The 22,946-nt window shown below is 38.5% G+C and overlaps 1 protein-coding gene across 1 annotated transcript; it reads right to left on the bottom strand.

Moving 5' to 3' along the window:
• Nucleotides 1-1,637: 1,637 nt before the first annotated feature.
• On the bottom strand, nucleotides 1,638-22,926 carry LOC110042977 (TBC domain-containing protein kinase-like protein). Its single transcript, XM_089272777.1, has 29 exons — nucleotides 22,632-22,926; nucleotides 21,726-21,798; nucleotides 20,381-20,495; nucleotides 19,964-20,037; nucleotides 19,443-19,521; nucleotides 18,796-18,840; nucleotides 17,876-17,966; nucleotides 17,278-17,339; nucleotides 16,522-16,583; nucleotides 15,837-15,894; nucleotides 12,393-12,486; nucleotides 12,165-12,198; nucleotides 11,956-12,066; nucleotides 11,410-11,509; nucleotides 10,509-10,561; nucleotides 10,059-10,134; nucleotides 9,726-9,761; nucleotides 9,376-9,474; nucleotides 8,942-9,004; nucleotides 8,450-8,576; nucleotides 8,128-8,178; nucleotides 7,974-8,057; nucleotides 7,750-7,835; nucleotides 7,124-7,160; nucleotides 5,130-5,291; nucleotides 4,606-4,718; nucleotides 3,666-3,829; nucleotides 2,650-2,809; nucleotides 1,638-2,215 (listed from the first exon to the last, which is right to left on the bottom strand). The coding sequence occupies exons 1-29, from the start codon at nucleotides 22,822-22,824 to the stop codon at nucleotides 2,111-2,113; spliced, it is 2,607 nt and encodes an 868-aa protein (XP_089128903.1). The 5' UTR covers nucleotides 22,825-22,926; the 3' UTR covers nucleotides 1,638-2,110.
• Between the last annotated feature and the right edge of the window lie 20 nt (nucleotides 22,927-22,946).

Here is a 22,946-nt window from a genome sequence, read left to right as displayed (position 1 = left end):
CATACTTGCTCGATTGCTCGCGCACAGAAATCTAGTACTCAGTTTCCTTAAAACGTAGATTTTACGTTATCATTTAGTGTGAATTTTAAGCTCTCTGTGAAAATGGTTTGAACATATCTAAAAGTGACAAAATCAACAAATAGCAACTGTTATTTAGATGCGAAGAATGAGTGGAAAATTGGTACGCATAAATTTGCTGAAGACCAGATGAAATAAGCTTACAATTTTGTTCAAATCCTGCATGAACAACGTCTTGACACAAGCATAAAGTAACTGTCTCTTTAATGCACCTCTGCAACTTACATAAGGTATGAAGAAAGCTGTCCTGTACTAAGGATAATCTTCATCAAACGCAATTCAGCCCGCAATAAAAGTTTTTAAAAATTCCACAAACTGAACTCACCTCGAAAGGCGCGATTGGTGCATGCTGTGTGGACATTCGTCTAATTCCATACATACTCAATGTGTAAATAATAGCATTTGTAATCTTGTTCATCTTGGCAGTTCTTCTTGAAAACTCGTGAAAAGTATTGATTGAACAAAGCCCATGAAATGGCATTTACTTCAGCCGAAGACTATTACCGAAGCGAAGGGAAGTTCTTTGCCAAGTTCATTGAAGTTTTGTGGGCCACTAAAAATATCTTTGGAAAACTCCTTTGACATTTGAGACAAAAAATCTTTTTAGACTCTGGCCCAATTTCATGCATTTGGACACGAAGTGACTGTAGTTGAAATGCCAAACCCTCTCGGCTTAGTCTTTGCCTTTCACTGATTATTTTCAAACCCGATTTTCGAGCCAACTAAGTGCCTGTAACGCGCAAACAGCCAATCAGGGACAAGTACTTTAATTAGCTGTCAATCAGCATCGCAGGAAACGTACAAAAATCATGACTTATTGAACCGACTTTTGGCTCCTCTTCCCAAGTCCGGTTAAGTCGTAGCAACTCAAAAACGAGGCAATAAATCGAAAGGAAACTTGGTTCTTTATTTTTTTTTCGGGATATGAAGCGGGAAAAATCAGTTTTTCGACGTTACAACTTGAAAAGCTGTGAATGTACTGTGGGAACGATTCTGTATCACGGACCTCCCGCAAGTCCGGCCTAAATTTCTCTTACCCTGTGGTCAAATACATTACATCGGATCCGCAGTGGGGCAACCGATTCATTTGTAAATCCCTCTCCTGGTAATTCAGTAAATCGCACGATTACGCAAACATCTTGTTTTAGAAATGGTCGCAGGAAATATGTGAGAAGATTTCTGTTTTGCTCGTTCGGCAATACCAGTTTTCTGTTTTCTTCGGCTCAGTCAGTCACCTGTTCAGCAGCCTCAGTCCTCTACGCAAAAAAAAACAAACAAACAAACAAAAAAAACAAATTCGGCTCTGTAGGTGACAAAACAGCAGCGCACAAGTCTCTTTTTTAAGTAATAAAAGATAGAAAACGACAAGTCCTTTCCCAGAAAGTAAAGATTTCTTTGATTCAAATCATATGCTGCTTTGGTACTTTCTGCTAGAAATCCACGACTATTTCCTCAAGAAATATTCCAGGGTAAGAAAAATTAAAAAAAAGACAACAACAACAACAACAGCAACAAGATAGCAAAACAAAACAAAACAAAAAAAACAGGAACACTCCAGATTTTACATTTTTTAAGAAAAATTTATTGATAAAAATCCGCGACATTTTCGGACTCTAATAACTATATGTAATCATTTTTTTACAATAACATTGACAATTTGGAGATAGATTTCGTTTCCTAATGCTTACATGGTTAAGTAGATTGCTTTACAGTTTCTTCTCTGTGAAAATTTTACGTCCCCGATTTCAGAGCCCGTAGTGTTCGGTGAAGTAGTTGCCCAGCAACATGACGTATAGCCTTATGATGTCATGCTGACGTGAAGTATGCTGACGTGAAGTATGTTGACGTGAATTATGCTGACGTAAAAATTTCCAGAATACTCGTGAGTGCTCGAACTGTATTTTAACTGCGTAATAAGAATCGTCACGTAATCGAGTGCCTCTACAGAAATTTTCCACACACGGAACTTGTTCCCAGAATTCCCAGACTGTTTTTAATTAACGCTTTGTGATGTGGTCATTCCCAGGCGCATTCAGGTCGGTACAGTCAGGTTTCCTTGCGTGCGAAGTGTGGTCAGGCCTGGTTCTTCCAAAACACACACTCTCGAGAAACCCAGCTTGACCAGCTCGGCTCCAACCTATGAAGAAGCGGGTAAATAAACTGAGAATCATATAAGGACATATAGCAAATTCTTCAATTAATTGGTAATATGCAAGGTTAGATTTCCTGTAGCCAATTACGTTATTCTGAGCAAAGAAAGAGTATCCTCTGATTATTTAGTCAACGGATAATTTTTCGCTAATTGCCGACCTCGAGAAATCTGAAATATGTCAAAACGACACTCCGAAATAAGAATTGCTTTCCACGCCAAACAAACGCAGGCGTGTACGATCGAAGTGAGCTGTGATTGGTTAATACCAGGAATGCGGATTGGTTAATAAACTTGTGTGGTTGTTGTTCACACAATGCGTCGCAAACACATCCATTGTGCCAGTAAAAAGTTACGAAGGAAGGAATAGTTTAAAAGCAGATGATATACTTCGCTGTACATTGAAGTAGCCTTTTCCCTACCTTAGCCGGGTAGTTATTGCGATTTCCTACGACAACAATAACTCTTCCTTTGAAACTAATCACTGTGTTTGCGGCAGTTGAAGGAGCTAATCCGCCTTCTTCAAGAAACGCCTGATTATAGGGAATGTTCACACTCTCTGGGATTTGACCACACGCGAATCTTAGCGTTGAAAATACAATGAATCAAGGAACACACACGAAGTGTTTTGAGTAAAAAAATAAGTTCCAACTTTAGTGAGCCCTTCTGTTGCTTTGGAAGTGGAAACAAATTGGTGACCTGCAGCGCGACTTTTTTCGTGTAGGACCAAAAAATTAAACGGAAAGCGATTGTAGAAGAATTCTTGTAATCTTTTTTTAATGTAATTCTACAGTATATTACCTCTGAAATTCACAGAGATAGTAAAGAATATTGCAAGGTTTGAAAAACGCAAAACATGACAAATAATTTGGAAAACACCCCGATTTTTCAAAGAATATGACGGACACTTGTTAGAATGGAAACAACTATGACGTCATAAACATGATATCAAATAGCTCATTTCCGAGTTGGCTTTTGCCTCTGTGTCAAAACGAGTCTCAGTGCGAAACCATTCATATGAAATTGTGTTCCGCCTGGAGGTTCATTTCCATGTAAATCAAACTCATCTCCATATGAAAGGTTTTCAACGAGGACTCGTTTTGAAACAGAGGCACAAGGAAACTTAGAAATGGCCTATTAAGGCATAGCTTTTACAAAGACCACATAAGGATATTCATAATGTGTTCCCATTATTGGAACTAATTTGCGCCAATACTTGTTTCTTTCAATTAAGTGGGATGCCTGTGAACTAGCTCGGTGTAGCTAATCGCACTGACCACTATAAAGAATATTTGAACATTTTGATTTTTGTAACCAGAAAACGCCAATCTTTCGTTCCTTTCGCATGTGCTATGAACTGCGGAAACCAATTACAACCTCCTCAAAACTAAACCTCTAATGTCAACTGTTGGAGAACTAAGTTAAACCAAAAGGATACTCTTCAGAGGGCCTGACATCCACAACAAGACCACGCGGTTTGGTTTTTCTTTGGACTTTCGCGCCGCCGTTATCGTTCAGTTCACAGATATGTAACAAGTCTTGAGCAGAAACTCGTGGACAGATTTCACCCTTGAGTTGGGGTAACGTTATGAACTCCTTTTCCTAGCAGGATGGAAACACAGATCTTAGTGCATTTCTGTCGGTTGTCAAGACATCATTTCATATATTGAAGATATTTGTCTATAATAGTTGATAGGATTTCAAGTTTGTAGGAAAGGTCATCTACTAGATACAAAAATAAAACAAAATAGAATAATTTACAACATATAGAGAGAAAGCCACATCAGCCCTAGCTGGTTTTCATTCTGGCACCAGGCCGGAATCGAACCCAGGCCACACTGGCGGGACGCGAGCGCTCTCACCACTGCGCCATCCCTGCTCACCTTGCACGTTGCAAAGACTATTTGCCAAGTATTTCTGGGTGTTCTAGTTAATTGAACCATTTCAAATTGTTTTTCAACAGTATCGAAATGTTATGACCGATAAGTAAAATGATACTAAGATCTCTAGTGCGCTGTCAAAAACAAAATACTTTTCTCTCTCCTTTCCAAGAGGACAGCTATTGTAGCTTCGTTCAAATTTCGCAAAAAGTTTACAGTTGTGCGCCAATGCATTTGACACTTGTCAAGTTTTTTAGAATTTCATTTTGACATTTTTTGGCAACTTTCAGGTGCTCTTTGATTTGACCGGCAGTTAAAATAAAAGAAAGACAGCGAGACTTACCGAGAAAACATACGCCGGCAAGAAATTATTGAATGCAATAATTAGTTTCGCAGCCACGCAATGGGTGCACAGAGCCACGTAATACAGTGCTATGTTCTTGCTCGACACATAGCAAACTTCTCTCGATGAAAGAGAGGAAGGTGATTTTAGCTTACATGTTTTACGTTGGGATCAGCAAACAGCCTGTCATGTCTCCTCATCGAAGCAGTCCGAGGAGTGTTACAGAAAATTCTCTTGGCATCGCGCACCACTCGGTCGATGTCCACACCTAAAGAACAGGAGAAATCACAATGACCCATAGTCGATGCTAATTGCTCAAAATACAAATAAGTGATTTTTGTTTTTGTAATATTTGTCCCTGTGCTAACAGCATTGTACATTCTAGGTTTGAAGATGTTAGACCTTTTCTATACTTTTTTTGTGAGCGTTGTAAAAATTTTCGTGCGCTAAGAGTTATGGGTAAAGGTACCAGTCGCCATCTTTGGATTGGTGAGCCGCTGACCAGCGGGCTCAAAGTTGGACTCCCAAATACTAAGACCAAATCAAGCCACAGGTGGAATGGAGGACTTGAACCGGCAATCTTCAGATTTTAATTTCTGCGTCCTCGTAATCACTTAGCCACTCCGCGAATTAAGAAATTTTGGAATTAGACTCTCTTTCATCCAATTCAAGCACGTACCTGGCATGTCTGAGAAGAGAAGGATGCACTCGTTGAAACCAAACGACAGTAGCTGATCCCGAAGCTGTTCCAGTATAGCGACCCCGATGCACAGTGGGTAGGATGAGTTGCCAAGCAACAAACTGTCCCAAAGGTGAAAAATCTTTTTCAGTGGAAAGACGTCTGAAAAGGAAATAGAAATTAGTCAAACAAGCACTTAGTATAATCACCAGGTTAGAGGAGGAAGTGCTTAACTCTTATGTAGCCTGAAACTACTTTCAGAGTTGCTTCCCCGCCTTTCCCTCCCTGGTTAAAATAGGGAGTTTAAAAAAACCACGACCGCAACGGCAACAGGAGCGTCGCTAAACAAAAGGTTTAAGGGCCCATTAACCGATCTTTTCGAGCCGTTGCTAAGGAAAATTTATTCCCATATAACCTCATCATTTTTGGTTAGTTCAGAGTTATTTCATGTGTTTTAGCTTTTCATGATCAGTAGCACTGGTGATGACGTCATCAGGCCACGCCCATGGTCATGTGGCTAATACAGAAAAAATGCAAAGGCTCCCAGGCAAATTACTTTATCGGGATTTTTTCCATTGATTTAATATCTTAATTTAAATCCTCAATACGCTATGCATCGATTTTGTTTCATTTCTACAAGGTCAGATTTTGAGAGCATTTCAAAATATTGAAAAATTCGTAATTTTCTGCAAAAAGCATGATTTCGAAAAAGGAATGCATAGCTACGTTTCCATAGTTGGCTTTAATCGAAATTCGTCAAAAAAGGCTCGATCTAATGAAAAACCGCGTTTCCTTTAGCATTTAAAGAAACCGGAAGTGCGCCCGATATCTATTGGAAGTTACCCTATCAGCGCGTGCGCAATTTACACTACCAGCGCACTTCGGTAGATCAAACAAAGCCACGCGGAGTTAGTTCTTCTCTTTCTATTGCTCTTGTTTTTCTGTCTTTCTGTTATTTTGTCTTTGGTTGTACTTTTTTTACTTTGCATTTTGTGAAACACAAAGAAAAACATCTAAAATGTAAGCGAATTTGCAAGCTTTTGAGTTGTTATTATTCTCCGCGCTCAGGCTGACGTAAGTAACCGGAAGTGAAATTTCACCTCCTTAGCAACGCGCGTGAGCGCGCGCATGAATCGGTTAATGGGCCCTTAATGAGGAGAACAATAGCTGTGCACTTGCGTTATAATTCTCGGTACATCTCTTTGCCGTCCTCTGCAACACAACAACGTGAAATGACCAAGTTCTGCCTTGTCTTGAGAACGTGAACCACGACGGCTAATGTTTTAAATTTTATTTCATATTTTTCAGCTGCGTCCCAGATTCAGTATCGTGATGTTTCGACAGTGATAAACAAAGTAAATGATTTAAGAGTATCGCGAGATTCGCAGGTAAAATATAAAATCATTTTTTAATCGACGTTATCCCCGCCGTCGCTGTCATGGTTACTTTAAAACTCCATAATGCTAGTACAAATCAGGTTACCCTTAAGCATTATGCCAGGTGGCCATTTAAACTCTAATGTGAAGAGAGGCACTGAGAGAGTAACTTGTCTTGCCCAAGAACACAACACAGTGACCTCAACGACAGCTCAAACTCAGGCCGCTGGACGCACTAAGCATTAGGCCAGCGTGCTTCCCACGTCGAAAAATATGAGAGACTAAAAACCTTCGAGAAAGACGATGAAACAGAACCAACACGTGGCCAAGGAAAGAGGAGTGGAAGTCAAGTTAGTATAGGAAATCGTATGAATGTGAGTGCTATTAAGGATTTACACTACAGGTGATGTTTGAAAATTCTCTCAAAATTGCACGAGCCTTTAGGCGAGTTCGATTTGAAAGAATTTCCAAATATCACGAGTAGCGCGCGTTAATTTGCGTTGCAGTGCAAATTAAAAATTAACGATAAATTTGCCTGCTCTCAGCCAATCACAATGAAGTAATATTCTACTCATATAGTAATATCCGGAACATCATAAGTCGAAGATGGATACTTACGACAGAACATCGTGAGGAACCATGGGATTGCGTACAGCTGTTGGGAGAACCAAATGACAGCGTGTCACACGTGGTTTAAATAATAACGGCGTACCCTGGTATCTAAAATTTGCAATAGTATAAAATTAAGAAACAAATTAAGGTGTTCAACAGTCAGGACTCTGTAGGAAACGATAAGAAAGGAAAAACTCCGGGTTCTACCACAGCCGTCGAACCTTATCTTTGAAGAACCAGTAGCAGTTAGTCGGGAGGGGACTGAGCAGCAAAATCAACGCGGCCAAAAAACAAAACAAAAACAAAAACAAAAACAAACGTGGTCAAAGCTTACAGTCGGCGAAAACTCTCAACGCACCAATTTGCTGCTTGGTTTACTTTGTTTCATTTCTACTGATTGTACCTCGGTCTCCTAGAACGGTAAAAGCTGCAACGTTTTGACCTTCGTTTTGTGTTTGTGGAGGGTCATGGGCTCTTTCAGATTTTCTCGTTTGGAAGAGCTCGGAAATTTTTCCGAGAAGTTTGTGCCACTGATTATTAAATATCATTTTCATTGCAACGACGTTGATACATCTGATAAGCTCAGTCCAGCTTCATTTTGTTGATCAGATGCTAAGAGAATCAGATCATACCTCTGGAATAAATCCAGTGTCATGAAGATGGTTGAACAACTCTGGATCATGAAAGGCGATCAACTGAGAGAATACCGCCAAATATTCTACATTGAAAATGAAAGAAAACAAATCACTTGGAAAACTGACTGAATGAATGAATGAAAGACTTTATTAAAGTGTCAACTATCAACACAACGCATTTAACGGTCACAAAGACTCAAAAATAACAAAAGGCAACACACCTTGTATGATTGCCGAATTATCCTTCAGAAAAAAGTGGTACAGGTATTTGGGAATAAACGCCGCCAGACAAGCGTAACCAAGAGCTACAAAAATGATATGTCATACATTAGTAACCGTTTTGCCCTTGGGTGTTAAGCTGAATAGACTTCTTACCTTCATCGTTAAAATGAAGAGAAAGGAAAGGAGCGCAGAGAGAATCCAGTCCTGAGGAAAGACAAAAAATAAACAACAAAGCTTAAGTCTGAGTATAAGCCGGGCTTAAAGTCGACGAGGGAGAAGAGAGAGAGAGAGAGAGTGGATCTAAAAATCTCCAAGGATCTAAAAGTCTTATTGGAAGGATTTTAGCTTTCGAGATTTTTTTGGTACAGGGGGTGGAAATATTTTCCGGAGGTATTTCCGCAACGGCTTTTTAGCGAATGTTTCGGTATGTGGTATTAACTGTGTCCCGTTCTTCGCCAGATGACTGATTGATTACCTTGCCAGTAGACCAGGTCAGTGTGACGTACAACCCAGGCCTTGAGAATCCTCTTGAACTTCTGATGAGCGACTGGTGAAGACAGCAGTTCATCATACTGGTGACAGCGAGGAATGTCAACTTCGATCTTTGAAAAAAGAAAAGAAAGCGATATTTTAGAGCTGCATTAGGCCGGAGTAAGATAAAGTTTTATTCGATTTTGATAACATGGATAGTCTTGGTGTTTGGAAGTTCCAATACGCAAATAAAAGTCCAAAACAAGAATATTAATATTTTAGGGCTGATACTGTTTCCTGGTAACGATGCTAAATCAGTGGCGGGTTACTGGGGAGAACTGACAACTCGAGCGGCAGCCGCAAGAAGAATGAGGAGAGGCGCGAAAAGTAAACTGTCATTTCTCCCGCCTCTCCCCATTCTCCTCGTGGCTCGGGTCGTGACGGTAAAATATTGCAGAGAATTGGAGCCAAGCAGGCTAGTTTAGATTGTTCTCACCTGTCTGTCCGTCTGAGTAAACGATTCCTTGTCTATTGCGTCGTATGTACCTTGGATGTCCCCCTGATGAGAATACCACGAGATAAAAAAGCGAAGAGGTTTGAGAATAAAACAAAATGCAAAAAAGTAGACAAAGCGGGCGCACAAATCACTTTTGATTGGCTGAGCGTATGGCTTACATCCTATCTCATCTCTGATTGGTTTAATTGTGTCGTCACGCAATGCTCTTCTGGTGTGAACCCTTGCATGACTATCCAACTGCTGCAAAGAATCTTATCATGCTTCCTTCCATTCGACAGATTCACAGATTGTGAACAAATCAAAACAGAACAGGAAATGAACAACTCCATCAAACGACACAGTCCATTTGTCTTCGAAAGCTGGCCTCCCTTAACGCTGCCTGGTTAATAAATAAAAAGGCAAATTTGTCTCACCTGAACTCCTAACAATGCTGCCCATATCTTGCCTCTAAGCAAAGGGGGAATGTCTATTCTCGCTTCTCTTACTATGCGATCTCTTGTGTAAGGATAACCCTGTACGGAAGGAAAGTGTTACCATTAGAAAAAATACAATTTGCGGTTGAATTAGAATCTAAAGTTCCTCCTTAAAAACAACGTCAGTTCCCCCTCCCCAACTGCTGTCTACCTGAGGAGGAGGTTGGGAACAGTGAGTGGCCTTTAAGGGTTTTCATAAGAAGTAAAAATGGAACATACATATACGTTTACGAGAGTAAGATTATGAATTACGTGCATTTCCCCCAATTTTTTAGTTTTAAGTGTCTTACCTCCAAAAGACGTTGAAAAAGGACAATTCTGTGAAACTACGAAAGAAACAAATCAACGGCCAAGGTTAGAGTCAGTCGTTGATGTTCGGGTGAAACAATAGAAAAAAAAAAACATTGCCAGCAATTTGGCAAATCCAGACTTCCGGGCAAGACTTAGCCCACGTGGAAGGCGTCCAAAGGAGGGAGAGGGGAAAACTTGAAGTGCGAAGCGTGATCGGAAGGAGAATCAGAGGGAAAAAAGCCTTCCGTCCCCCTCCGATCACGTTTCGCGCTTCTAGTTTTTCCCTCTCCTTCCCTTTGAACGCCGGGCACGCAGGCTAGCCTAGAATGTACCTGATAGTCCACTGTAGTCTCTCTGATAGTGAGTGGGAGATCTGCGGTGTCTAGGAGAGCATATCTGGACGATGGGCTGACGAAAACAAGCATAAAAAGATTTTTATTATTAGCCGAAGTCTTACTGTTTCTTTTCTCCTTTACAATCAATTAATGGTCGTCACGCAACGTCACCTCCTACATGACTTGTGTAACGCCACACCCCAAGCAATGTCACACCAGTTGCTCTTCTATGAGCAATATTTTGTCAGCTGTAAAGTCGATCTGTGCGGGGTGTAACAGCGTGTTGGACAATTTCAACACAATTATTAATGTTTAGTACACAAGGTGCCAAATGATGTTTGATTTTTTAATATTGGCCGTGCAACATGCAAATATCGTCGAAAATATTGATGTGTATAATAAGGTCGCCTTCTAATAACGTTTCAACACAGTTAAACTGAGGCTTACTCGTCTTCTTCGATAAGTGGAAAATACGCTGATGGGTCTACATGCTTTAATCGCTGAAATTAAAAACCAAAAAAAAAAAATTGTTAGCAAAACTATTAACTAAATGTCTTGAGGTTTTGCCAGATTCTTATGTCTGACGTTTTTTCGCCTTTCTGCGACCTTTTTTCCGCGTACTTTGGTATCCCTCATTCTCAAGAAAACAATATTTCAAAAATTCCCATTTGACCAGGATACAGGACCCGTCTAAACCATGGCTGATGTTGCCTCCTCTCTAAATATATTGCATTTTTACCACTACAGTGTTGCATGCGCTGTTTGCGCAGTATCATAAGCTAATTTGCGTTTCCCGCTCTTGTAACCGGTTACTTGTTTCGTTTCAAGTTCAGCTTTTTTTTTCAACTATTTGCCTTTGTAATGATTGGTTCTCATGCATATATCATTTTAGTTATTACAAAAGAACTCCATAGCCGGCAAGCAGGTTGAGGCCGCGTCCACATTACGCCGGAAAAAATTTTGAAAACGGCGTTTTCAATCTGAAAACACATCAAATGTTTTAGGTCCACACAACGCCAGAGAAATATGAATATGCAACAATCACCGGTCATTTTGGATTTGTGTTTGAGGAAAACTCAGGCATGGAAATCACGTGATTATCGCGATGCCATCTTTTTCGAAAAGCTCCGTTTTCAAAAGGTTTCCCGTCCACAGTAAAACGCAAAGCCGGTGTTTTCAAATTCCTCCCGTTTGAGAAGCGTTTTCGATAAGCTCCGTTTTCGTGACGGATTACTGTGCACGGTAGGCCTAACCGTAGAAATAAAGCTGTGTTTTCAAATTTCTCCGGCGTAATGTGGACGGGCCTGAGTTCCTCGTGTTTTTGTCGTCATTAATCTGTTCATGCTACCTCTCTGAGCTGTGTCATTGATGCAGGTACTATTGTCTCGTCTAAAAGTAACAATCGGTCTTTCTTCATTCCCAGTTCTTCTCCAGTGTGGAGTAGAATGCTAAAAAAGTAAAGTACTAATCGATAAAAACCTCTTTTCTTTTTATAACTAATAACACTTGATCAGTATATTACGGTTGTTAACTAATCTGAAAGCCGCTGCGGATAATAGGGACAAGATATGTTATGAAATATATAAAACACGAAGGACCGTGTTTGACCACATTTCCAAACACCGAGAAGAGAGTTGAAAATAAGACAAACAGCGGAGTATTTGTGACAAACTTCGAGGTGATTGAAAATGTGGTCAAACACTGTCTTGAGTGTTTGATCTATCTCCTCAATCGAAACTAAAACTAAGGAGAAAACGGAGAAATAAAATCGTAAAAAATCTATGCTAATTAAGAACAGATATCCAAACACCGTCACGGTCATGATTTCCTTAGTTTAAACTTGATGAAATATCAATGAGTTTGAGAAAAGGTAAATAAAAACGATATCACATACATCGGAAGGGTCATAATTGGCGGCTTAGTCTTGATAAGTCCTCTCTTCTTGAGCTCTCCTTCCATATCTCCACCTGCCAGTCTCCACAGATGGTACACCTCATGCAGTGGTCTAACGAAGCAAACAACACTGTTTAGTAGTCTGCATTTTGAGTCTTTGTTGAAAAAAACTTCACAGTTGACCCGATTAGAACACATTTTGTCAATTACCTTTCGGAAAGAAGATCTTCTTCCTCATCGTCATCTGTTCAAGAGAAAAGCAAAGAGTATAGGTTGACCCACAGGAACTCCACAATATGCCTGGTTGTATGGAAGTCCTGTGGTTACCGGTATCCCGTATGAGGTGAATAATACTTTCTAGGACATTTTGTGAAAATCGTACAATTACTATATTCGAGAAGCTAGTTGATATTTATGAGAATACAGGTGACAGAATACCTTGTGATAAATCACCATTATGAAAATCTTCCACTTCAAGATCTTGAATGTTAAACACAGCAGGAAATTGTTGAAATCCATTATGTAGCTTCACCTAATGGGAAAGATAAATTAAACTGCTGACTTGATTTACCAAAATGACACAATTAGTTAGTAAAGCCAAACTTAAAACTCACTTCGTTGATTATTGTTCAAGTTGACAGAATTCGGACATTAAAGGAATTTATACCGGAGAAGAGCAAGAAAGGAAACTTTTACAGTATGCTGACGACACCAAGGCGATATTAGCGGATACTAACTCAGCCGAAGTTTTATTTGAACTACTGGGCCGGTTTCGAAACATTTCCGGTCTCAAGATCAATTGGTCAGAAACTGAGGGTATGTGGATAGAATCTTTAAAATAAAGTAAAGAAGAATATTTTGGTATTAAGTGGCCTAAAATCCCGATTAAAGCTCTGGGTGTATATTTCACATATGATCAGAAATTATTAAAGGAAAAGAACTTTATGGAAAGGCTAGATAGTATTAAAAAACTCATTAATATTTGGTCCTCTAGGGGCCTGTCTATTTATGGCAAAGTGACAATAATTAAATCTTTTCTGATCCCAAAGTTCGTCTACATGTGTTCGTTACTTCCTACGCCAAAGGAAATTGTGAATAAACTGAATCAATTGTTATTCAAGTTCTTATGGAAAGGTACAGACAAAGTAACTCGCGTGTCAGTAATAAACGATTATGAGAAAGGCGGTCTAAAAATGATAGATTTGGAAAGCATGGAGAAATCTTTAAGGTTGGCCTGGCTAAAACGACTATGTAATGATTCAAATGCAACATGGAAGACGTATTTACTTCATCTGTTAGAGCCTGTGGGAGATCTGTTCTTTCTAAATTGTAATTATGAAGTTTCTGATTCCACGATATCTTCTCAATTTTACCACGAACTTTTGTTATGGTGGTCGGAGTTCCGCGAATCTTTTGCCTCAGAAAGTGATTGGAAAAATACTGTTTGGAATAATAAAGAGGTTCGAATAGACAACAAGCCAGTTTATTATAAAAATTACTTTAAGTCGGGAATCATTTACATACACGATCTTCTATTCAACTTAAATACAATAGACTCTTATAACTATGTTTTGAACAAAATCGACAAAAGCAATTTTCTACAATGGGCGGGCCTCCGTCATTCTATACCTTCACATTTAAAAGAAATCAGTCTAGATACACCAATCATATCTTCATCACTTAAAATTGAAAATAAAATATTCGATATTAAAGACAAAAAATCAAAAGATTATTACTCGCTGCTGGTTTCAAAAAATGCTCAACATCCTAATATTATCCACAAATTGAACAGTGATTTTAATTTCACAACCCAACAATTTAGAGAAATCCTCTCGCTACCACATTTTAGTTGCACTGGACTCATATGTCAAGGCCTTCCAATACAAAGTAATTAATTCTATTCTCTACACTAACAGCAAACTACGCAAAATTGAATTTAGAATTAATGACGCATGTACTTTTTGTAATCATGAACCTGAGAATTTATATCACCTTTTCTGTGAATGCCCTCATTCCAAAACGCTCTGGACTGATTTCGAATCGTACTGGTACCATCTATCGGATCAGCCAATCTATCTTTCTGCACAAAACGTTTTATTTGGAGTTTTATCCAAACAATGCCCTTTATCAAATTTATTAAACTATTTCATAGTAATTGGAAAATTATTTTTGTGGGACTGCAGAAGAAGCCAAACACTTCCTAAAATTCAAGGACTGCAATCAAAACTTAAGATTAAATATGAAACTGAAAAAAATATCAACAAGAAAAACTTCTTTGAAAAGAAATGGGTGCTCACTCCAATATAATTAATTACGCTCATCTTATTTTATTGCGTTTTTATTTTAATATGAATGTACCTTTTATTTTGTTGCTCATTGCTTTAATATGAATGTAAGTAGCATCATTCATTAATCATATTATTTTGTAAGTAGTGTAAGAAGTGTTATTATATGGCTAGCTCCGTGAGCGGGCAAGATGAATCAAATCCTGCACTGTGATTGGCTACCCAAGCAGGCAAGATGGAGCTATCTTGCCTGCTCGGGACTACCTGCCATGTCCCACAAGAAAAATTTCCCCGAAAGCCATAAAATAAATCTTTTATTGACCAAGCTTGTTCAGTCAAGATGGCTGGATATTGGCCTTGTTCTTTTTTTTGCAAGTTTATGGACCTCGACTCCGTCTCGGTCCATAAACTCGCAAAAAAAGAACTTGGCCAATATCCAGCCATCTTGACTGAACAAGTTTGGTCAATAACCCATATGTATTGTAAGTTAAATAAGTAATCGTATTGTTTTGTAGAGTTAGTTATGCAAATTGTGTTATTGTAAGTAGCACCTGTAATTGCATTGAATTGTAAGTAGTGTAAGTAGTATGTAAGTAATTAAATTGTACATACGTTTTGTCAGTAATGTAATGGACTTTAGTAATTGTATTACTTTTGTAAATAGTGTAAGTAGACGTACCATTGTTTGTAAGTAGTGTGAATTACAATTAAAGTGTCAAAAAAAAAAAGTTGAAGAAATGTCAGCTAGTATACATCACAGACTACATGATTCTCAGGACTATTTTCACAATCACAAATAAGACAAAGTATGGACTACTATCACCAAGACATAAATGATAAAGACGTTAAAATCCCACGTTAAAGCCTCCTGGTGATAAGCCTCCCCCCCAGATATAAGCCCTTCTATTTGCTAACAAAGATATTATTCTGGATATAAACCCCCCAGGATATAAGCCCATCTAATGTATAAGTGGGTTGCTTTTGAGTTTCTTTACAAACATCAAAAGTTTTAAGCAAAAGCTATAGGCTAATATGGTTATAGGGTAATAGGGTAATATAATAGAGTAACAGCTCTAAATGTAATGGTATATTAGCTTTAATTCGTTTCTGAGATGAGTTTTATCTCATCATTCCAAAACATTCTTTTTTATTCCGCTTATATGCCCCCCGGGATATAAGCTTCCCTGTTTATAAGCCCACCGAAAACCCCTTATGAAGTTATTTAAGCCAAGGGCTTTAATCGTGGGATTTTACAGTATATCAAAAACCAAATGAAAGGGTAAATGTATTGCACCAGTAGCGGGTCCAAGGGAGGGTTTAGGAGTATCCTTGGCCCCCCTCCCTTAGTGAATCAAGAATGAGCTGAGTGGCCAGGCTTTTTCAAACAATTTGTCCTTCCCCTTCTTCTATGAGCACCTCTGAATCTGCCAAAGAGCACGAAAAGTTGAAAGTAACAGTCAAGATTTCAATCTAGCAAAACAATTAACAACTTTTTTTGCTCATGTAAGGGGTAAATTTGTCTGATGCCTACATAGGAGTTGATGAACACACCCTGGATGCTGTTTTGCATGCTTTACTGTTCTCCTGTTAATATTACCTTTCCCTTATCATAGCTGGAGAATAGTTGATGATGTAATAACTCAGCTGGAGAGGGCCTAAGAAAAAAGGCATTTGCTCGATTACTAAATTATCAACTCAAGTAATACCACAAGAAGTAACTTCCATGCACAATTATTATAATAAGTCACAATAAGTGGGTTGCTAACAACTGAGTCTTGAGGAGAGCTATGGAGGAAGTTCTATGCCTCACAAGGGACAAAGACAACTAAGTCTAAAATAATGTCAAGTCATAGAAGTTGTTCCATCTACGGTTATCTTATGAACAGATGGCTTGATAGCTCAGTTGGTAGAGCACTGCACCGGTCTTGAAGAGGCCATGAGTTCGAATCCCATTCAGGCCTGAATTTTTTTCAGGCTTTAATTTCACAACTGCTTAAGCTGTGTGCATAACTGCAATGATCAATCATGTCTTTAGTTGTTCTGTAGTGTTCTGTGGACTATGAGTAGGCTAGCATCTCAAAAACAATAGGAAGAAGTTTATAAATCTTCAGTACTGTTTATTTTACTACATATAGTACTAACTAGTAATTTGGTTGCCAAAATTCTAATGTGTAACCATTCAAATGACTACTATTGTGCAGCCCTGCCATAACATACTTTTTAAATTGTTTATTCCTCCCAATGCAAATTTAAATTGTTGTAGATTGTTGAATTATATTTACCTCTTAGCAACATCAATTGTTAAGCAAACCCTCAGGAATGAAGTCAGATCTGAAGGAATTTCCTGAAACAGTTCATCATTGAATTAAGGTTTAACTTAGCATGTTATCGTTATAAATTGACATTTGAGTAAATTAAATAGTCATAGTCATAGTAATTTTTCTTGGACAATTCTGCCCAAGGGCGAAAGGTGCAATGAGGTTTACCCTATGTAAAGCATCAACCCATGAGATAAGGCCAGACCACAACACCGGAAACTACCTGCCCTACTCTTTTCGATACATGTGTGGGTTCTTTAGGGTTAACCATGTAACACTGAAGATGCAGGAGACAGGGCCTACAGTTTATTGTCCTTATCCGAGAAGACTTGAACGTCTAACCATTTGCAGATGTAATTACAAAGGTAGCACATTCTCCTCAGTTATTTTAAGCCCCTGAGTGTTGGTCTGGTCTGAGGCTTGAACCCTTGACCTCCTGCACAGCAGACTGGCACTCTGCCAACTGAGCTAACCAGGTGGCATTTGTTGTTATTTTGATAAGACTTTGTAAGTCAGCCTTAAAATTCCAAAGAGTGGTCAGAATCCAATCAAGTCACAACAATACCTTACTGGGCTGAAAGGTGACAAGAACAGAGAAGACAATCGCTGACAATAAATTTTACCAAGGTGAACTTCTTTGAACTAAAATAGGAAATACATATGCAGGTAACACTACACCAGTCGAGTTCATATTTTGAGCCTGGAAAAGATGTCACCTACTTGGAGTTTGCCGAGTGCCTGATGATCACTGAAAAGAAGGTGAAGAATATCCCCAGAGGAATCTGAAACAAGAACATGCAAACAGTTGTTTGAAATTCTTTTAAAAAAGTGTGGTGCTGTGATCAAGAAATGTCACAGGCTTAAATTCCAATTTTTAGCTGTGCATCACATGATTACACAGTCATATAGATTTTGACACAGTATTTCCCAGAAAAATCAATACCTCATGTCAAAGTTCCTTAGTTTTAACACTATTCCTCCCTGCTCTCTTTCTCTATCCCTCTGACATTAATTTTTCTCCCTTCCTTGCACCCTGAATCCCTTCCTCACACCCTTACCCCCTTCCTTGCACCCTGACTCCCTTCCTCACACCCTGACTCCCTTCCTTGCACCCTCACTCCCTTCTTCCCTCTCTCCCTCCAACTATCTGTTCATCTGTCTATCTGTCTCTCCCTAACTTCCATCCAAGGACAGCTTGTGCCTGAGTTCTCCCTCTATATACATGTATTCCCTGCTCTTCAGGCCAGTCCCTGGTAACCCTCTCATGGATTCTTTCCAATATGTTAGCCATTGTGTTTATACTTTTACACAGCCACACCTTGAACTCTCTTTACAAGAGAAAGTATCTTCAAGAAAATCTTTTCTACATCACAGCTGTTCTCGGAGTCACCTGCCCAGAGTGATCCTACCTGTAATGGAAAAAAATGCATTAAAATTTTTAAACTTTTACATAAGAAATTAATGTCAGTAGAATCAAATACATCTAGTTCATTAACCCACAATGTTGCATGTTCAACTAGACTTCAGATCAAAAACACTCATTAAGGTGTTGTGGACAACATTATAAGTACTCATCTCATAGTGGATGAAAATCTGTGATATGCCCAAATACCAACTAAGACCATTTATTTGAAAAAGAATCATGGGTATTACAAAATGAAAAAAATTGCTAAACCTGCATGTCTATCTCACAATGGTTGCAGGAAATGACTAATTAAAAATCTTTTTTCGCATGCCATAGGAAACCTATTTTCTAGTTGACTCTCAAGGAACATTTAAATGCGTATATATAAATTCAACAATGTATGTCCAGACAGCATGCATGCGAGGAGGTTGGAATGCAGGGTTGATTTAATAGAGTGGCTTTCATTTGAGTGTCGAAAGTAATTAGACAATTACTTTGGTTTTAGTTTTACTACGGTTTGAGATTGGCTAAGTAGTCTAATTGGTAAGTAATTGGTTTGGTTTTGGTTTTACGACACTCAATTGAAAACCGCTGTAATTATTTATTTTTAATTTTATTTCCTTCCACATCTGATAGATGTGGCATCTTACGAAAGAGCTCCATGGTACAAAATGCAGCCAGGTATTGAGGAAAATCAAAGCTTACCTAGAGTTAAGTACAACGTATATTCATAACCCGAGTTCTAACTTTAAATACCTAATGCAAATTATGCGAATCATTTCAGTGCTGAAATAATCATAATTCTAGAATTTCAAATCGAAAGGTACTTTTACCAAGATCAAATAAATCAAAATCATTCCTAAGGACCAGACATCAACCTAGAAATAAAGAGAAGCAAAGTCACATAAGTCTTATTCAAGTACAAGCCAGTTATTAATACTAATTAAATTACTAGCTATAAAATTGATAGATACATAATTTAGGAATTCAAATAGAAAATGTTGCACATGTTTGCATAGTCTGGTACAAACATAAAGAATATTTGGGGTAATTAATTTCAATTATAATTAGTATTGAAAATCCCCAAACTATCTCTCACTTTTCAGTAAAAATTACAAGTAAACTTAAGCTAGGAAATGCATTCACAAATATGATAAGTCTTAACAGTTAGCCTGTAAACATAAGTCACCTTCTGTCTCAGCCTTAACCTGGGCTCCATAATGGTGTTAATACAGTTAGTCCCTGCTAATTCGAACTTGTATATTTTCAAATTCTCCATGATTTCAAACTCAAAACCATTTCCCTTAGATTTGTCCTTCAGCCATTTACTATCATGATAATTGCTATTTTGAAATCCCACTATTTTGAACTATTTTTCGTTTCCCCCGAGAGTTCAAAATAGCAGGGTTCGACTGTATAGCAGTACACAAAATGATTATACATATCAACCAATCAGAGAATGCATTATTTCATATTTTACCTTTGGCCCTGATGGCCCAAATAAAGGAGAGAGCCCTTGACCTGATAAAACAACCTCGGGAGCTGTAAACTCTGGACAACTGTACAAAAAAAAAACAAAAAAACACATTTGGTTAACTTGACCCTCAATGTTACTGAGACTAGTGCGCTACAAAAAATTTCACTTTGTATGATCTTAACATCATACAAGAAATAGGAACCATGGTCTGTGTGACCATATATGGAGTTACACATGCACCAATGGAAGTCTTGTAGAGTTTGACACATTGTAGAAATACATTGTCAAGCCCATAACAGCTTACATTTGAAATTATCTCAAACTTTACTAAGTATTCAAATTACACTTTATATCTAGTATAAGTAGAACATACTTGATCTGTTTGGTAGAGAAAAAGGTTAAAATACAGTAGACTGTAGACTGGAAACTTGAGTTTCCACTGAGAAATACATGTAAAAACACTGACATCTTGTTTCAAATAATATTTTGTTTTTGGTAATATTTTTGAGAAATTTACAACTCACCCTACTGGAAATGCAACATGTGCTCCAAAACCTGTCATGTAGTATAACCCACTTCTGGACAACTTCACTTGGCCCTGCGTTAAAAATTAAAACCAAAACAACAAACTGTTTTTTAACTTGACTGCGAGTATGTTTGCAATACTGTTCTAGTATACTACAGGGCCAAAAAAAAAAGTGTCATCTGGTTGTCCTGGATGAGTACATTTTCCTGCAGCTGGGCAAGTTACTTTTTATTCTCACTCACCCAATGGGCAAGGGCTCAGGCAAGTCATATGCCAACTAAATTAGCAAGAGAGCACATTAAGACTTGTCCACCAGGCAAGCAAAACTTGATTCAGAGCTACTTGTCCAAAGGACAAGCTTGAATTCAATTTGTCTTTTTTGAGGTGAATTAAAGAACAACTTCCAGTTGGTTACCTTAGGTGTAAGTGATATGTTCCCGGGAGACAAATTCCTATGGACAATGCCTTGTGCATTCAGGAAGGAAAGGCCATGAAGAACGTCAAAAGCAATGCTTGTGATATCACTGTAGCTAAAAAATAAGGACATGTACAAATCGGTAGAAATATTAATTGTTAACTAGCAGTCAAATGCTTATTATGTGGGGTAACCCGAAAAACACTGACCCCCAGTCCACGGACCCCCACTACAGACCGGGTCCGTGGACTACCTATGGACCTGTCCATGGACTACCCCTACGGACCCCCTCTACGGACCACCCCTCAAAATAGAATAAAATTAGGAAATAAATATTTCACTTGCGGGTTGTCTAATAGATTACTCGTGTCGGCAAGATTTCGAATGTTACAGTGTGCAAATGTAACATTCTTGGGTTCAGGCTCGAGTGCAAGTCATATCATTACACATTGCCATGTCCTTTACTGTGGCCCAACACTGAGTATATGAAAAACCAGGAAACCTCCAGGAAGCCATTCTCGCGTGGATTCGTGACCTCGTTCCAAGCTTCATAATTTGCTCAGCGGAATTACAGATACGAACAAGTTTAATTAAACAACCTAAAAACACACCTCCCATAGCCCGATTGAGCCACGAATGAAAGTTAAGAACTTTCCTTCTTTTTGTCATTGGCATCTTCTTATGCTGAAAACAGCTTTTAGGCATTTTTTTTTTTTTTTTGGAGGGGGAGGTTGGGTGTGTTAATTACATTTGCACCGTGTAACACTCGAAATTTCACCGATATGAGTAATCGAATAGACAACCCATTAGTGAAATATTTATTTCCTATTTTTATTCTATTTTGGGGGCTGGTCCGTAGAGGGGGTCCGTAAGGGTAGTCCGTGGACCGGTCCATGGGTAGTCCATGGACCCGGTCCATAGTGGGGGTCGGCGGACCGGGGGTCAGTGTTTTCGGGTTACCCTATTATGTATACATGTATGCATTATTAAATAATATTGTAAGCTAATTTTACATTTTGCAGTTTATTTATTTTTAGTATAATTTTTGTTTGATAGGATAGGATATTGTATCCATTGAAAATAAAATATATAATTATTTGAAATTGTTTACTTCCAGATAATTGACATCTTGAAAGCTTTAATAGATACTTACTGTTTATGATTCCCACATGCAAAATTCATTTTCCCGCATAATAACAGTAAAAGGTCAAAATTGCTGATAACACTGTACATCTCCATGCTATGGAAGACTTTTTGGGCTGAATTCAGCTGCCCAGAGAAAGTATTCTTCACACAAGGCTTGTAACTGAAGGGAAGCTTTTTTATATACATAAAAAAAACTCACCGGAAAGCTTTACCACTTTTCAAAGCTGTCTTCAAATTTTCAGAGTAAAATTCCTCTGCAACTATAAGCCTTTCTGTGACAAAAGTCAAAAAAAAAAAAAAAGGGAAATTGGAAATTCAGAGAGGGTGGGGTGGGTGGGGGACTCAAGACAAAACATTGAAACTGAAACTGAAACTAAATATGACTTTCTAGAGTGTAGGGGTTTGAACCAAGAACCGTCTGTGGAGGGGATCGGAGGAGGTAGTACATGTATGAATATTTTTTTGGAAACCTGGCTTCTCACCAGGGGTCTGTTGTGAGAAAATGTTATTAAGATGCAGGGGGTGATGGGAAGGAAGTAGATGGATTCCTTACGTCTTAAAATTTACTCACAAGAGATGATTGGAGATGAGTCAGCAAGAAAACACCCTCTTTGTGGAAGAACTTGCTTCTTTAAACCCTGCAATCCCTCTGGAAATTCTAGTAAACCTTCATATTTTCTCTTGAAACTACCAGGCTTATATACAATCCCCTCTCCCTTGGAAATTAATTTCATCCACTTGGGTACAGATAACCCAGGACACAGGTTCTTTCTGGAACCATTATTCCCTTAAAAAAAACAGATGTTAATCTTACTACCTAGTGGTAAAATGTTTTGTTATTTCTTGACATTGTTGCAAGGAACGGAGGTAAGTAAATCCCAGGGGGAGGGGGAAAGGCTTAGGGTTGGCATCTTCAAAAATAGAGATTTACAAAAATTGAGGGTTGGACATTGGGTGGAATCATGCTTTGATACGATTTAGAATTAAAATTTTGTTGGGTGGGCTCCGAATTTGTTTGATGTTTCAAAACTCTACCCTATTATAAAATTATGATATGTGAGGATTCCCAAAGTATCCACTCTGATTTGTTTGCTCAATTACTCACCATGTTTGACTCTAATGATATCCAGATACTGACAGACGTTCTCGTGGTAAAGATTCTTTAGGTGCTGAAATCGCCCCATGATCACGATGGAATTTGGAGTGAGAGGAAGACCATTTGTTCCGCACTGATCTGTCGGATGGGGGGAAGGAAAGAACGTCGAAATTCCAATCTGTGCCTGGTCCAGGGTACCCATGTTCTGCAGTTAGTTAAATTAATTAAGCTCACGTTATTTGGAAGTCTTTTAAATGATTTAAACTATATGGAAGGGTGTAAACACATTTCCAACCACAGAGGTCGCCATTTTGTTTTTAACTT

Source organism: Orbicella faveolata, unplaced genomic scaffold (assembly GCF_042242905.1).
Source record: "Orbicella faveolata isolate gen_17 unplaced genomic scaffold, um_ofav_v1 contig_35, whole genome shotgun sequence".
Taxonomy (NCBI): domain Eukaryota; kingdom Metazoa; phylum Cnidaria; class Anthozoa; order Scleractinia; family Merulinidae; genus Orbicella; species Orbicella faveolata.
This window is presented reverse-complemented; position numbering and strand designations above follow the sequence as displayed.

Bases quoted from the DNA above. Each gene is read 5' to 3' on its own strand.
- LOC110042977 (XM_089272777.1), bottom strand. From the start codon at position 22,824: ATGGGTACCCTGGACCAGGCACAGATTGGAATTTCGACGTTCTTTCCT. The intron at 17,340-17,875 runs GTGTGGCTGTGT...TTCTTGTTTCAG, and splicing joins TCTTGTAAAGAGAGTTCAAG to ATTCCTCTGGGGATATTCTT. The intron at 10,135-10,508 runs GTAAGCCTCAGT...TGTTTTCGTCAG, and splicing joins CCACTTATCGAAGAAGACGA to CCCATCGTCCAGATATGCTC.